At 38.4% G+C, this 16387-nt stretch overlaps 1 protein-coding gene across 4 annotated transcripts in view; it reads right to left on the bottom strand.

The window, feature by feature from the left end:
- EVI5 (ecotropic viral integration site 5) overlaps positions 1-16387 on the bottom strand; it is a 102558-nt gene that overhangs the window by 49352 nt on the left and 36819 nt on the right. For 3 of the 4 annotated variants that reach the window (XM_075182371.1, XM_075182373.1, XM_075182372.1), the window contains 6 exons: positions 12050-12242; positions 11166-11390; positions 8958-9032; positions 2398-2523; positions 885-1028; positions 45-134 (listed from right to left, as the gene is read on the bottom strand). In XM_075182371.1, coding sequence (XP_075038472.1) covers positions 45-134; positions 885-1028; positions 2398-2523; positions 8958-9032; positions 11166-11390; positions 12050-12242 — 853 coding nt within the window. Of the gene's footprint in view, positions 1-44; positions 135-884; positions 1029-2397; positions 2524-8957; positions 9033-11165; positions 11391-12049; positions 12243-15043; positions 15104-16387 lie in introns of those variants that run through there. The other variant, XM_075182374.1, reaches the window with a different exon arrangement.

Below are 16387 nucleotides of genomic sequence, written 5' to 3'. Positions count from 1 at the left end.
GAAACCAAACTGCTTGCAAAATAAATATTCTTGCTATGACCTACCTGTAACATGCCTTCCATATCCAGCTGCATTAATTCTGTCTGGTTCATCTGTAGAACAGCGAGCCCTACCCGAAACACAATCTCTAAACCCTAGGGGGAAACAAATCACAACGAAAATCTGATCAAAGAAAACAAATGAAAACCAATCACAAAACGTTTTCAGGGCTTTGGTTATTTTGAGCTTTAAAGTGTATTAGTCACTTACACACAGACGCATCCATTTGGGAGGCATACCCAATATGCATAAAAACATAGCGTATCCAAGTCACTTTAAATATATTAGGCTGACAGTGACTGGGATGTAACTTGTTTCTAGCAACTGTATAGGCTGTATACTAACCTACAGCTCACAGAATGGATGAATTCCCTGTAGGTGACCGGTCTACTGAATTTGTTTTTAAAATAGACATGAAAAGGATGCCTTAGTGACATATGTAAATAGGTAGATTTCAATGCAGACTGTTTATTATTGCCGAGTCACAGAACATGTCACAGAGGACCCCGGCTACTTGTCCTGGAGAACTCATGCAGTTTGATGGAAACAAACAAGAAACAGTATTCTGTGATTTAAATAGATCCTGCTTTACATCCCACTGCCAAAACGTTTTTTTTTGTTTTGTTTTAGAAAGCACTGCACACATGAACAGACTGATGACGTGAGCTCATCAGCAATTTGTGCATTTGCAAAAAACACACCTTAAAAAACAAAAAAAAACGCATTTGATATGGTCAGGGGATCACATTACACAAACATTGATTTTGCATACACTGTATAGTATACTGCACCATAATACTGAGCATACCTCTGCCCTCTGACTGCATTATATGGTCATTTCTCACCTCAGACATAAATATATCAAATATTCTCGTGGCAGCTGGTAGTGGGAAACTTGTAAGAAAAATAGTCAGGAACCAGGAAGACGCGTACATAGAGGTGTGAAAACTCTGGGCTTGAAAGTGCACAAAAAGCTCTGGCAGCTGCTCCTGTAAACACAAAATTGCAGATTTATCGGTACAGTACAAAAGACAAACTACAACTCCACCATACAACTACACGGTAACAAGACATTTGACATTAATAGAGGGGGATCTATTAATACCATTCACAGATATAAATGAAAAGGTGTCAATGAATTGGCAGAACTTGTGAAATCTTATAATATTTGCCACGTAGATGCATGCAAGCCACCGCTGTATGTGGTCAGCAGGGCCATGGTGGGAGCCGGATCGCCAGCTGACTGCAAGGTAAGTATTGTCTTTTTTTTCCCAAAAATTTTTTTTCCCCAATTTTTTTTTTGTTTGCTGCCTCCGACGGGCCCCCCTGGGCTGCAGGGCCCATATATATATATATATATATATATATATATATATATATATATAATCTTTTTTTTTAATTTTATATATCTATGTATATATAGGGGCCCCGGTGCACTGCTGTGCCCGGGGGCCCAAGATGTTGTTAAGAGGGCCCTGGTGGTCAGCAGTGTCCTATACTGGAAGTCTGCTGAATATAACATCTCCCAATATACCCATTTTAAATATCTTCCGTTCTCATAAATGGCTAAAAGCTTCTGGAGCTTATCAGAATATTAGTAGCTCTGTTACAGAGACCAAGTTGTATTTGAAGTTTACTATACTCACTTATCAGTAATGTTTTCAGTGTTCATTAGGAAAGCTTTTTAGTTCTAAAAAATAAATTTACCTCCTTGTGTAAATTCTAGATATGAGACTACACCTTTGTGCTTTTTTGGTTAAACACTTGGAGACTTATAATTTACAGTAGTAGTGCATTATCCCATATATACATGCACACTGTTTTGTTGTGCTAAAGCAATTCTATGTATTTTGAGAGCAGAGGTCCAGCACCCCATGTCATGTAATAGGAATGGCACTGTCTGCTGCGTTTCTTGTATCCACTGAGTCAACGTTTGCCTGCTAGTGTGAAAAAAAAACTATGTATTAAATTCAGATACATTAACATGCATTGTGCTTGCAAAACGCATGAAACTCATGCTAGTGAAATCCATATGAACAGGTCGGATACTATAAAAACGCAGCAAATGCCTCCAACCATCTTTTAAACATCCGATATGTGCTTTTACACAAAACCAGGCACCAGCCTGTACATGGCCTAACAGAATATGCAGAAAAGGCTTCAACACACATTTAAGACAATTTATGGCTAAAAGCACAAAGGGCAATGTTCTCATAAGTGAAGGCTGTGAATAATTAATGTAAAAAACTTAATTAAAAACCCTCTAAACTAGTAGACTGAATTCAACAACCTCCAACCTAGGGACAATTCCAGTACTGGTTTACTCCATATGCAAATGTACCTGAGCATGCCACTTACCTGAATCATGCATTCAAACTGATACATACACAGGCCCAACTCAGCCATGCTGGGTTTAAAAAGTTCTCGAAGACGATAGTCTTGCATTAATTTAACAAATACACAAAACGCTTCTTCTTCTGGCATCTAGAAGAGACATCAGACCAGTGAAATAGTAAAATAATAAAAAGGACTAAATTCTGAAAGAAAATAAAAAATGAATCTGCTAATGTTTCTTTAAGACTTTCAATGCTGTGGTAGGCAGAGCCGAAACACCTTCACTTATTTATGACAACAGTGCCCTAATAAAATCTGATACAGGTCAAATAGCAGATAATGCATTATTTTGAGTTACTGTGAAATCCCTGGCTATACTCATGTACAGGATTTAAAAATAGACATTTTTTGCATAGCAAGTAAGTAAATACATCAGTCTCTCTGGGGGGTATTCAATTGTTAGCCTTAACGGGAAAAAACGAGCGCTCAAAAAATATTACCGTTTATACGGTAATATTGCGCGTGAAAAGCGTTAATACGGTAGTTTACTCGCGGAATTTCAGCTCGCCACTCAGGGAGCGGCGAGCTGAAATTTCGCGAGTGATTACCCTATTAACGCTAAGATTTTTTGAGCGCTCGTTTTTCCCCATTAACGCTAACAATTGAATACTTCTGTGTTAGAGAAGCCCTCCCCTTTTAACATAGCAACCTGCTGCAGAAGAGTGATGGACAGCATGGTAACCACATTTAGTTATTTCACGATACTAAAAACATAAGACAATGCCTGCAATCTAATAAGAGCAATCTAGGAGTCATCTCAATTCTGCATTAAATCTGCTAACAAAATCTATGGTTAGGTCCCAAAAAAACTGCTTAGAATTGCAAACGGAAGTGCAACTTTCTTACCCCAAGGTGGTTCTTTCTATACACTTAGTATGCTTTGTTATATAACCACAAATGTTCCACAGAATTTTTAAATTACTCCTAAACTGAAAAAATAAAAGTGTTCAGATGTTGACATATGAAAACCATGAAAATAAAACACGTTTAGTGTTAGGCAGTGTTTGGATCAAAAATGGCGAGAACAAAATGCATGTGAAAACACATTAATGCTACGTGTTTGAAGTGCAGGTCACCCGCGATATACCCAGGTAGACATGTGCTGGGCGTATTTGCGGGCATTCATAACGCATGTAATAGTAACTGGGTCCTACGCTGCTTAGTCAACAACAAGTTATATACCTGCACTCGTCACAGTATGAATGGCTGCCATAGGTGTCCGTTGGACTCCATGCTTTGATCACACAAATATAAATTTATTGAGTCTATATTGATGTAGGAGGGATGGGGAGAACTACAGTGGCTCATCATCATCATTTTATATAGCACCAGCAAATTTCGGTAGTGCTTTACAATTGGGAACAAACTGTATTACCCAGTATTGTTTTATTACTGAGAGATAAGAGGGTCCTGCTCACAAGCTTACAATATATTCAATTCATTTAAATGGAGTTTCTACATCACAAGCAAGTATGGACACATTGTACAGAATGGAAATTATTTTTACATGCATTTGCATGTTTTGCACTTGCATTAAAAATGCAAGTCTGGTGAAGTGTTTAAACACCAGTGGACAGCATCCCTTAATCAAACATTTCACTGCAATGTTTAAAAGTTGACCCCTATTAAATTTTAAAAAGCTGAAGTTCCTCCCACTCACTGGGTCCAGCAACTGAACAGAGATGGTGTTCAGTACATCTTCTACGGTTCCTTGGCGAATATCTTCCACAGCTCAAGGTAAAGCTGGCAAATCTTACATAGTTATTTAATATAGAAAAAGTAACCCATTAAACCACATAGCGACAAATACTGAAAACATTTGCAGGTTGTAAACAATTGTTTGACTGCTGGAAAGTAACCTCGCCACAACACACGACATAACGACTAAGCAACCAATCTCATTTTCTAAATAGCATTTTTTGGCCCACTTACAAAATAACTTGCCAATATATAAAAACTACAAATCGGACTCGGACAACACCAAGTGAACCCGCTAGTGTTTTATATTTGTGGGAAGATGATTACGTGGGAGGTTAAGCACAGAGATAAACTGCAGCCATCTACAACTGCAGATGGTGGACATTTAGATATGAGCACACCAGTTATTTCAAGTATAGGTTATTTTGCTTCGTACATATTAATATCAGATGGTGGCTTACTTTTACTATGTAGCCCACAGCAATACAAACTAGGCAGCAGTCAGAATTTGGAAACTGCATAAAATTCTGGATATGAACGATAGACACCACCTGGTGTGCACCAAACGTCTGTCTCTGAAACAGCACAGCAGAGACATAGCCTACAGCAATCAAACATTTGCTTCAGTTGCTGTAACCTCGCTAGCAGTAGACTCACTACCCGGTTGCTATAGGTTACAGCGCACTTGCTTTATTTGCATCATGATGCCTTTAAGTTTTTGTTTTTGAGATCTATTAAGTCAGACAGAAAATTATTGCCTTTGTGTATGGACATCATGTAATTACACAACAGCTGAAAACAGTAATTTGATGAAACACATTCCCGCATTTTAAACATATGCCCCAGTAAACCAGCAGTGTTGTCTGAAACATCTACAATTAAATAAATCAACTAACCATATACTAATGCAGCAAATAAATCTCGGCAAGACTGTATGCATTTTACCTGCTCAATAACAGTTAGTTGTATGGTATCCTCTGACCTTGATGTGCACCGACTGTTATAAGGCCAAGTTTATACTCACACAACTTTAATTAGTAGTTTGTAAAGGTAAACAGTGGTGCTCACAAAAACAACAGACTGAATGGACAGCATTCACATCTAAAAATGGCCCACTGAACAAACTGTTAACCCAACAAAAAGGGCATTTAGCCATTCACAACCTTACAGTGCAAAAAACAAAAAAACAAACAGTTCCCACTGCACAATTTTTAATTTTTTAGCACCATTATGTTTCTATTAAAATAAAAAATTATAATTATGAAATGAATTTAAAGGTTATTAAAGGCTGTGTATAAAATATAATTACTCCCATCGCCAAGGATTATCCAAGAGCATCATCCTTAAGAAATCACAGCAAAGTTACCAATTAATACTACGTATTACATCTCATAACTGTTCCAAAATTGATTACATGAGACATTACATCCCATGTGATTTTATGAATGACACCATCAGATAATCCTTGGAGGTGGGAGTAATTACATTTGGGGGGCAATATTAACATATCTTGTTTTACTTTTTAATAGAACCTTAATGCTGTTAGCAATGTTTTTTTTTTCCTATTTTTAAATAAATATTTGATTGTTTTTCCACTAGATATACAGCCAATGACAAGCCACTGAAACAGGAAGGATCAGACTATGAAAAGGCCCCCGCCTCACCTCCGTACCTGAAGGAAATGCATGCAAACACGGGGAGAACATACAAACTTCAAACAGATATGGATCTGGTCGGAATCATACCTGTGAACCATGTGCTGTGAGGCAGCAATGTTAACCACTGAGCAACCAGTGCCCATTGCTAAAAAGGGCTTATAACAAAAATATATATAATCATCATCATCATCATCATTTATATAGCGCCACTAATTCCGCAGCACTGTACTCATTCACATCAGTCCCTGCCCCATTGGGGCTTACAGTCTAAATTGCCTAATATAGACACACACACAGTCACAGACAGACAGAGAGAGACTAGGGTCAATTTTTAATACCAGCCAATTAACCTACTAGTATGTTTTTGGAGTGAGGGAGGAAACCGGAGCACCCGGAGGAAACCCACGCAAACACAGGGAGAACATACAAACTCCACACAGATAAGGCCATGGTCGGGAATCGAACTAATGACCCCAGTGCTGTGAGGCAGAAGTGCTAACCACTAGGCCACTGTGCTGCCCACATATACTAACCTTCCTGTAATTATTATAATAAACTTCATGTACCTCAATAAATGTACATTAAAACCCAAGTCTGGAAAAGCTGTTAAGAGCAGTATGTTGACCACAAAGCCTCCAATAATCACATTGAGTATTAAATATTCAAAGTACATAAGATGGTTAACTGGCTTCTGCCTAGTATCTAATATGCATGAATAATAACCAGAAACAAATTATAACAGCAGACATCTTCCGGAAGACACTAGGGGGTAAATGTATGAACATGTGGGTTCTTAAACAACCGCGTGTTTGGCGATTAAATTTCAAGCGACGCTGCATTGTAAAGGGAAATTTCCCTTTACAATGCAGCGCCGCTTGAAATTTAATCGCCGAACACGCGGGTGTTGAAGAACCCGCATGTTCATACATTTACCCCCTGACCTAGTAGTACGTCAGTGAAAAGATCAATGAAATACCCGGTACAAAGGATACATTTTCTCCTTTGTGAAAGAGTACTTGTTAGGGACAATACACAAGAGAATAATGTGAAAAAGGCCAATATAGAAAATATGCTTCTAATAAATACCCCAGTAATCATTACTATCCACAGCCCTATAATGTAAATATTTATGCTGCCAATTAGAACTGTATTTTCTCACATAACTGATTTATACATCATAGATCTAAATAATCTGGATAAGAAGGGTTTTAAATTGATAAAGGGCCTAAAAGCTCAAATAATGGTGTTTAAAGGTTAAGTTCACAAGGAATGGAAAAGGTGGTTATTTTTTTGTAAACAAATTAAAATTTTTATTGAAATTTTGGGAGTGAAAGCAAAATAAGATGGACACACAATAGGAAAAGGCCAGGAAGAATTTCAAGGGGTGGGCTACATTGATACACTTTAGACAAGTACATCAGACTCCAGAAAAAAATTATACAACAGAAGTAGTGCCGATTTGCTTTTATGAAGGAGGATGACTGCGACGGGGCTAGGTGCTTGGAGTAATAGGTATTCCAATCAAACCATATAATCAGGAGCTGAAAGAAGCCGAAGAGGAGTATGGAAGGCCAAGAGTCTCCATAACAAAACTTCTCAATTTTAGCTATAACCATTGTAAGAGGCGGGGGGAGGGCGGACCACTTATGGGCTTGGAGAGAAGGGTGGTGGAAAAGGTGTTTTTGACTATTCCAAAATTTACTACAGTATCTTATGTCTCCATCATAAAGTGCTTCAATATTAGATAAAGCAAGCAGAGCATTGGCATTGATATTGACACTATGAAGCAGTGCATGATAGGTGTACGTCTCAGGATATTGGGAGTTGAAGCCTTCAAACAGTCAAGCAAGTGAAGATGGGATGATCATTCATTCCAACTACTGACTCGCAAAGCAAAGAGAACGTTTCTACATCCATATTTGTAGCATAACCTCACCTATGGGGGTCATCAGCCAAGTAGATGTTTACTTTGAGCAATCAAATCCAACCAATCTTTTTCCATGTACAACGATTTAAGAGCCGGAGGTACAAGGTCAGGGTGAAGAGTTTGGGAACAAATATGGCTTTGCCACCAGCTTAGTCTCTGTGATGAGCTTACTGTAACTCAGATAATTAAAATCACTAAAACCCTTCATCAACATTTCATATAAAAAGTTCCAAAAGCATGAAATCTCAAATGAGGCAAATCAATAACCCAATGTACGGAGACCTGACCAGTAAGTGAAAAGAAACAATGAATGCATATGAAATAATTCCATGTAACACTGTACGGACAATGATAAATTAACTAGGGAAATACAGCCTGCCAAAACTAGAACAGACCGACCTACGTCTTGAAGTTGTCCAGTCTGTAGAAGATTGTGCAGTCCTACGCTTCATTAAATATTTTAAAAGCCAACAATTTATTCTGTGCTTCCATAATATTTATAGAACGGTTTGACACAAATCAGACGCTCTTTATTAGTCTCATGGTATGAATACAAACAAGATGAAACAAAGAAACTCCAGGAAACAGTATGCCTTTCCTTGATGGCTTTATTTCTTCCAAAGACTTTGACATGTAACTTTTCTAGTGTAAGTCACATGAACGTACTGCTTATTTATCATGTTCTGCTCTGTACATGAATAATATGCATATAACATAGTTGCTTTAATGCAGATATGTTAAAACACTTTAGTTTGCTGCATTAACTGTGCCTAGTAGAAGGAAGACTTAAGAGGCAGCTTTAGGTTACGTTATTATTCATTATTCAGGGGTTGTGCCCATCATTATTTTGGCGTGCTGAAGCCAAGGCATGCACCAACCTCAGGACACACCCTCTACACTAGGCCACACCTCAAGGTATAGGTTTTGTGAGTGGTTGAAGCTGCGGGTTTGAAAAAGTGGGGACGTTGCCTATAGCAACCGTTTAGATTCTAGCTGTCATTTTGTAGAAAGTACTAAATGAAAGCTAGAATCTGATTGGTTGCTATAGGCAACATCCCCACCTTTTTCAAACCCGCAGTTTAATAAATATACCCCCTGAAGTATTCCTGTAGCAGAATCATACTTCACCTGGGAGAGTCAGACTGCTCCTGCATTTTTGAACATTAGTTTTCATTACAACAGATAAAACTTAGTCCCTGCTATATTTTGTATTATTACTTAGAAAGATTTAATGTGCTTACCTGCATAAGTAGCAGACCCACAATAAAAGCACTTCCTTGGCAGTACCCAACTTCACGATCCACTAAGGAGTATGCCTTAATACACAGAAAGTCTTGTTACAATATATCTACAAACGTCTAAAAAGAATGGATGTGCATTTAATATAAATCCCATACAATGCCATCATTGTTTATAAAGTGGACTACATGTCATTTTGGTTATTACATTTCATGTCTACAGAAGTAACATCTGTATAAAATATCACAGTGTGTGGAAAATGAACCATTATAAACCTTTACATTTGATCAGACAGGTGTGAAAATCTCCCAGTGCCCTAAGGAATATCAGTCCCTTAGGGCATTGGGAGTATTCAAATTTTGGCAACACATGCCTACACTTAAATACATAGATTTTCAAAATAATTTGTGGGGCGGGTTGCCAAACACTTTTAAAATTTCACTTTGCCGCTTGTTACATTAAAACAAGGAGTACTCTCATTGGTATCACTTTATTCCTCTGTTTAATAACTGGAGTGTGCTCATTAAGGAGATGTTAAACACTAAACACAACAGGTTCCACACGGCACAATTACATTTCTCTCTTAAATGGTAAGTCCAGCTTTGTGCAATTGTCCCAAATACAATGCCCTGCCGAGGGCTCCTCACACTGTTTAAAACAAGCTGATATCACCCAATGAAGTGTAGGCGAGCACAGTGCTCATACCATGGCCCATACAGACTGCTAGATTTCTTTACTTTCAGAAACAAGTTAGACACATGTCTATAGAGATTCTGATAAATAGTTTATTACGGGTAAAGCGTTCCATTGATCAATATAACAAAAAACCTTTGGCATATGATTAAACCAAACGTACAATAAACATTGATGATGACTCAAACTCCACACAACCCAAGAACCCCCCCCCCCTGTTGGCTACTCTGACAGGATGGTTCCGTCAGCTGCATCCAACAGCGCTGCTATCTACACGCTGTAAGTCACTAGCTCCTGATTAAGATAATCAGTTGAAAATTTTTAGAAGCTGTCTATATAACATGCCAGTGAGCCCTTTCCATGTAATCTATAGGTGAGCAGCATCCAATCAGGTGATGATGTACAGGGCCGCCATCAGAGTACATGGTGGTATACACGATGTAGCATACAACTGGATACCACCACTATTTAATATGTAGAGCGGGTTCAGAGATGAGGAAAAGCAAGGAGGTATTCAGATGTGCAGATAAAGAGGCACTATATGGCATACTGTATCTACTGTTCATAAAAGCCTTGTTTGTTAGTAATGGCAGCAGCATTTGTCAACAAGACACAGGGAAAGGAGCTATGTGGGCAATTTTATTGGTTTACTTCTTTTTTTGGCACCATAAGAGTTCTAGTACATCTTATAGACTAAAAAAACCCAAAAAAACAAAACTCTTTTCAATAGTTTGGCAGCCAGCAACAGAGGAAACCGGAAAGTAAAGAAAACCATCAGTGGCAGTCTGTGCAAAAAGGGGTGAAAAAAATAAAACAAAAAAGATCCTACAAATGTTTGGTACGGCAATTACAATGTAAGAGACTCAGGTTTAATAATCTGACACATTTAATAATTTAGCCTCTTCGTGGACAGATAATTCCCATCATAACAGCAGGGGCTCTGGATTTCTAAAGTCTATCTAAACAATTTTTATTTAAAAAATAAATAAAAAAACCTTCAGAGGAGACGAGGGCTTTCATTTGGAGGCAAATTGGACCAAATCTTTTTATTGGCTGGACATTAGACACTTTCCATAAATAACTAATACACTTGGCAAGGTTTAAAGTACTTGATGCTCTATTTGTTTTTCATTTAATAGTGTAACTAGCATGCTCCTCTCTCTCCAGCAGTGATAGCCAAGGAGAAAGTCCTAGTAAACTAGGATTACTGCGATCCCAGCGATTCGTTATCACCGTGATCACATGACCAGAAACCATGCAAATTGCTGGACTACAAACTAGTTACAGTTTATGGGAAAGACAAACTGACTTCTAGGGCTAGATTTACTAAACTGCGGGTTTGAAGTGGAGATGTTGCCTATAGCAACCAATCAGATTCTAGCTGTCATTTAGTACATTCTACACAATGACAGCTAGAATCTGATTGGTTGCTATAGGCAACATCTCTACTTCTTCAAACCCACAGGTTAATAAATCTAGCCCCTAGTGTTAAAAGCACAATCCCCACCAATACCAACCTTCATGACATTGAACAAAACCTCCTGACCCAGGCTGTCTTTCTCTTTAAAGAAGTCATGTTCCGGATATGTTCTGGCAATGTCCCTCCTGATGAGCTTTTCACATGGTGAGGTCATTTTTAAGAGATCAGAATACTGGTCTTTTATTGGCATATTTTGAGCATTGCATAAAAGTTGCCATACGATTGCACGAAAGTGATGTGGTATCCCTTTTCTGACAAGTTCCTACAGGAAACACAAAACACTACAGTTATTATGGGTTCTCTATACAAGTCCAAGACAATTTGGGGGAATAATGTGAAATGTTCTATATTGGTTAAAAATGCATTGTATGCACTAGACTTGCTCACTCTTTACATGTATGTTTTATGTTAAGACCTCAAGAAAGTAATTGAGCTTTAAAAAAAAAAAAATTTGAAATAAAAAATTTAACACATTACATTGTAATTTCTTCATTTTTGCCATGTACTTTAGACAACAGCAACAGAAGCAGGAGCGATGCATTCTTTAAAAAGAATTTGAAAAACAAAACCAATACAACCCTGAATGGGGAAAATTGCAAAGGACAACCCCGCTCATTTGCCCTGCAGTATTATAAAAGACAAATCGCACCATTAAAATGAGTAAAGTGCAAAGAATAAAAGCCATTACAAATGCAGCATAATTTGTACACAGGAAAGTCTATTAATCAAAGTTACTGTCTTCTGTGTTACAGACTTAAACTAAAATATGACACTGCTCAGTAAGAAACTTCTGAATTATTGTCTGAATAACCAGACACTTAATAATAGTAAGACATTGAAGTTTATCTTCCTCTTAAAAATATAAGATTTGTGGGTTTTAGATTCCCATTAAAAAGTAACCACTGCATTGATTACTGGTACCTTGATTTGCTTTTCCTTCTTCTTGTAAACTTCCTCCCACTCATTAACAATGCGCCCCCAGAGCAGCCAGGCATCCTCCTCCTGATGGTGACTGAGATTGCTGGATGCAGAGGAGCTGGAAACCAGGGAGGACCCACTATTTCTTCTTGATCCATTAACCGATCGCAGAGATTTGCTGTCTATCTCAAGCAACCTGGAAAAAAGTCACATTTAATTTTAGGATTCGCCCTGGTAATTATTTTAGCAGCATACAACACTGGATGACTAGCACTCTTCACTTACAAGTTGCTCCTTTCAAATGAAAATGTAAATATTCTAAAATGACATGTTTAGGGGTGCAAGCCAACATGCCAAAGGCCATTTTCATGTAGTGTGTAGTGGTGGCATTTCTAAATTTTACAGAATAGCATTTCAAATTTATGCTTAAAGGATAAATAAAGGTAAGTGTTCATTGTATACTAAATATGCAGTAGAACACGGACAATTATTAGCCATATCTATTTTCATCAATCCATATGGCGATTGTGATCTTTGTTGCGTTGAGGTCTTTATTTTATCCCTAGAACTAGAGCTGGACAAACAGCCAATTGTGGTTCAGCAGGTTCTCCGTAACTTAGATACTGTAGACACTTCCTAAAAACAAGAAATGTCTCTCTGATTTTGGATTAGCACAGAAGAAAAAGGACCACCTCCTGGGATCAGAGGAAAATCAGGAGGGAAAAAAAATAAATAGTTCAGAGCGCATTATGCAGGCTACAAAAGTACAACTTTTTTTTGTTGTTTTTTTTTTGAACATTTGGGAATATACTGTATCATGCACACACTTGAAATTTTCAGCTAGTTGAGCCAGATTGTGCGGTTACTTTTTTTACACTTTATTATAGGAGTTCATGTACTTGCGACCGTAAGTTATTATGGATATTAGAAGCATTCTCAGTGTTGAATGACCTATAGAAGAGTACAAGGCCATATTTATTGTCACAAAACAGAAGTCTCTATACAAACAAAAGCTTGCAGAGTTTATAATGTATACCTTTCCATGTATTATAGACACATTCCAAAACCACTTTGGACTTGTTCAGATTTAACTGTGCAGAGAAACACCACCTGGTGTAAAAAAGCAGAGTGTCAGGTTATAGGCAGAAGGGACCAGAGGCTGTGCGGCAGATCACAGGTAAGGTGAAAGCACCCTTGGAGGGAGACGTGACTATAGAAATGAGGCTTGGATGCAGGAAGTGACAGCCAGGTCAGATTTGTTTTAGCATTTAGAGCAGGGGTGGGCAAACCAGTCCTCAAGGGCCAACAACAGTTCATGTTTTTAGGATTTCTGTCTGTAGAAACAGCTGGGATAATTACTGACCCAGCCAAATAGATTAACTCAGCTGTGCATGATTAAAGAAATCCTAAAAACATGAACTGTTGATGGCCCTTGAGGACTGGTTTGCCCACCCCTGATTTAGAAGGAGGCTTGTCGGTGATGGCAGGGCGATCAGTGTGTAATGAGCGCCATTTTCATTGTGTTCTACTGATTATTTTTACACCCTGTGAATAAGCAGAATAACTGGTTTCAGAGAAGACACTGTCAGAGCAGTTACTGCAGCATTGTATTACTGCCCTTATGTCCATTTTAATGCCCACGACCACATTGCGCTAAGCATGATTCAACAGTGTTCTATGCAGAACATTCCGTTCAGTGTATGCACTGTGCAGTCACCTGCCCAGTCATTTAACCCGTCAAAAACATAAGTATCTTCCTTTGCTGAATAAAAACAAAAAACAAACCTGGCAGAATAGGAAACCACCCCTACCATAATCAGTTCTGATAACTACAAAGCATGAACTATTACATATACAAACATTATTAGTACTTTCAAAAAAGCAGCTTCCTTTTAGATTTAGCAACCACTTAACTGGTAATACACAAGATAATTCTGCACCATCTACAAACAGAGACCACAACAAAAGGCATTATGTGGGGTCTCATGTGGTAATGAGTAGCATCAATTACAGAAGACAAAGGAACACATTAGCATGGCTGAGAAAGCAGAAATCCAAAGTGTACATATGAAGGTTTAGAGGGATTTTACAGTGTTTGGTAACTGCAGGTCCTTGAACTTTGATGTTTGCAAAAATGTACCCAGCTCTCCCTGCAGATCAGTTTTACACATACAGAAGTGACTAAAGTGCATCTGTCTAAGGTTTCATATTCACATTCCAGGTTATTTGTAAAATTGTATAAAAATACATTTGGATGCCGAAACCAAATGTATGTTACCTGCAATTCTTCTGGTCCCTCCTTCCCCAATAACGGCTCCACCTCCTTACTCTTTAACGAATTGTAACACTTGGATTAGCAAATGTTAACTATAATAAAAGGTTCTTTCACTACATTCCAATTCTAATATTGTTCTGCACAATCTGCCACTATATGTTGTAAATAAAATTTACCTTAGAGGGACCAGCCCCTCGGGCCGTCCCATAGTGGGTTATCTGCATTTTCTTTCCTTTAAAATTTTCCAAACAGGTTGCTGAGCAGAGTCTCACCTCCGGCCAAAATCAAAGCCACCAAGAAGCAGTACATAAATACAGGTTTCTTAATGTACTGTAACAGAGCTTGTTCACATCACTAACACCAGAAAAAGGTGTATTAAAATAGAACGAATGGTTTGCTTGATCTCTTTTCCATAAAAGACATTTTACACATTTATAGACATTTAATAATTCTTTAAACCCCCCCCCCCCCCCCAAAAAAAAAACCAATCAAACAGGACAAAGCACAGTACATGCCATTTTTCATGGTGTCAATATGTGCTTTCAGTATATAGTAGCTTTTATTGGTAAAAAAGCAACGCACCAAAAGCACCTGGATAATAGTGCAGTTTTTCACGCTTTTTGCTCGTTTTACCAGCACATATATGTGAATGAGCCCATAATGTATCATCTTGCATTTAAATAGAGACATTAAAGCACAAAGCAAACCTCAAACAACTTTACCTTCGAAGACTTAGTGCAGACATACCCAGGCAGGTTCTGTGTGTCAAATATAAACTGCAAGTCACTTCTCAGCTACACATTGTGCCCCTACTGTGTGCAATGATTTACCCTTGATCAATCGATTGACCTATTCCATCCCAGGGCGAATGTTCTGTTGACAAGAGTCTCAAAAAAAAAAAAAAAAAATCCTCAACCTTTGTCCTTCAGTTTCAAAACATTGTCATTTTAGGACTGACAACGCTCTCAAAACTCTAACAAATAGCTACTCTTAGGGGGGAGACATCACACCGATGTTATGGCAGTAATCTCAGCTCATTTGTTATCACACCGCATAGATGTGCGCAGAAATATGAGCGGAGATTTCCCATCACAATAGCCGGGCATCTGAACACCGAAGCGATATTCAGCGGCACCTGGTCCCGAATTGAATCTCCAAGTTAAAATCAGAACACACGGCTACACATTACAAAATATAATACTACTTTATAAATAAAAAAAGTCTTTATAAAACAAAAGTAACAGGGCCACAAATAAAATACCACCTACAGCAATTCTGCCCAATTGGGAGTCAGCCTGCCAGGCCTCCATTTACGGTCCTGTCATCCCACAGCCCAAAGTGAAGCCGGCCACTTACTGCTCGACTTCAAATCACAGCAACAGGGGCTGACTAATGAGTTGTGTCTGGAAGACCCCCACCCTGGGCTAAAATTTGCCAGCCAGCCCCTGCACAGCAACTAGCTTCACCACCTTCCATAAGTAGAAGAGACATTTCAAACCACTACAGCTTTACCGCTTGAAATCAGTTGTTAAAATTGTCTGAAGTCATCTGTGATTTGTATTGGACTTAAGCCCAGCGATTTAATTGGATTCTTATCTATGCCAAGGTGGACAGACCACTAATCTTTACTGAGTGAAGAGCTAAGTTTAGGACAGAGGAAACAACAAGGTACAGTACACTCATGGCACAGGGCAGTGTATGATCAGCATAGGACTAAGAGCAGACCGGATTACAATGTAGGATAGGATATTACGTAGAAGACATAATACTATGTGGACATAAGCCTGGTATGCAGGGCACAGAGCAGTTATAGAGTCATGAGTGAGGGCAACCAGTGTGGGCTCAGTTACGCATGAGGTGGGAAAAAATAAATAAAAAAATAGGCTCATTTGTACAAACAGAAATATATCACATTTCCAAATTTTGCGATTAACAAATGAGTTTTAATGTCCTTTTTGCATGTGATGCAGTACATGTCAGTCAGACTGGTCCTGCCTGGTACGAATCTACCAACATAGACCATGTACAGTACTCGGCCAGCTACTCACACCAGCTCGGACATTGAA

This window comes from Mixophyes fleayi, chromosome 8 (assembly GCF_038048845.1).
Source record: "Mixophyes fleayi isolate aMixFle1 chromosome 8, aMixFle1.hap1, whole genome shotgun sequence".
NCBI lineage: Eukaryota > Metazoa > Chordata > Amphibia > Anura > Limnodynastidae > Mixophyes > Mixophyes fleayi.
The sequence above is the reverse complement of the archived record's forward strand: the minus strand, read 5'-3'. Positions and strand labels throughout refer to the sequence as shown.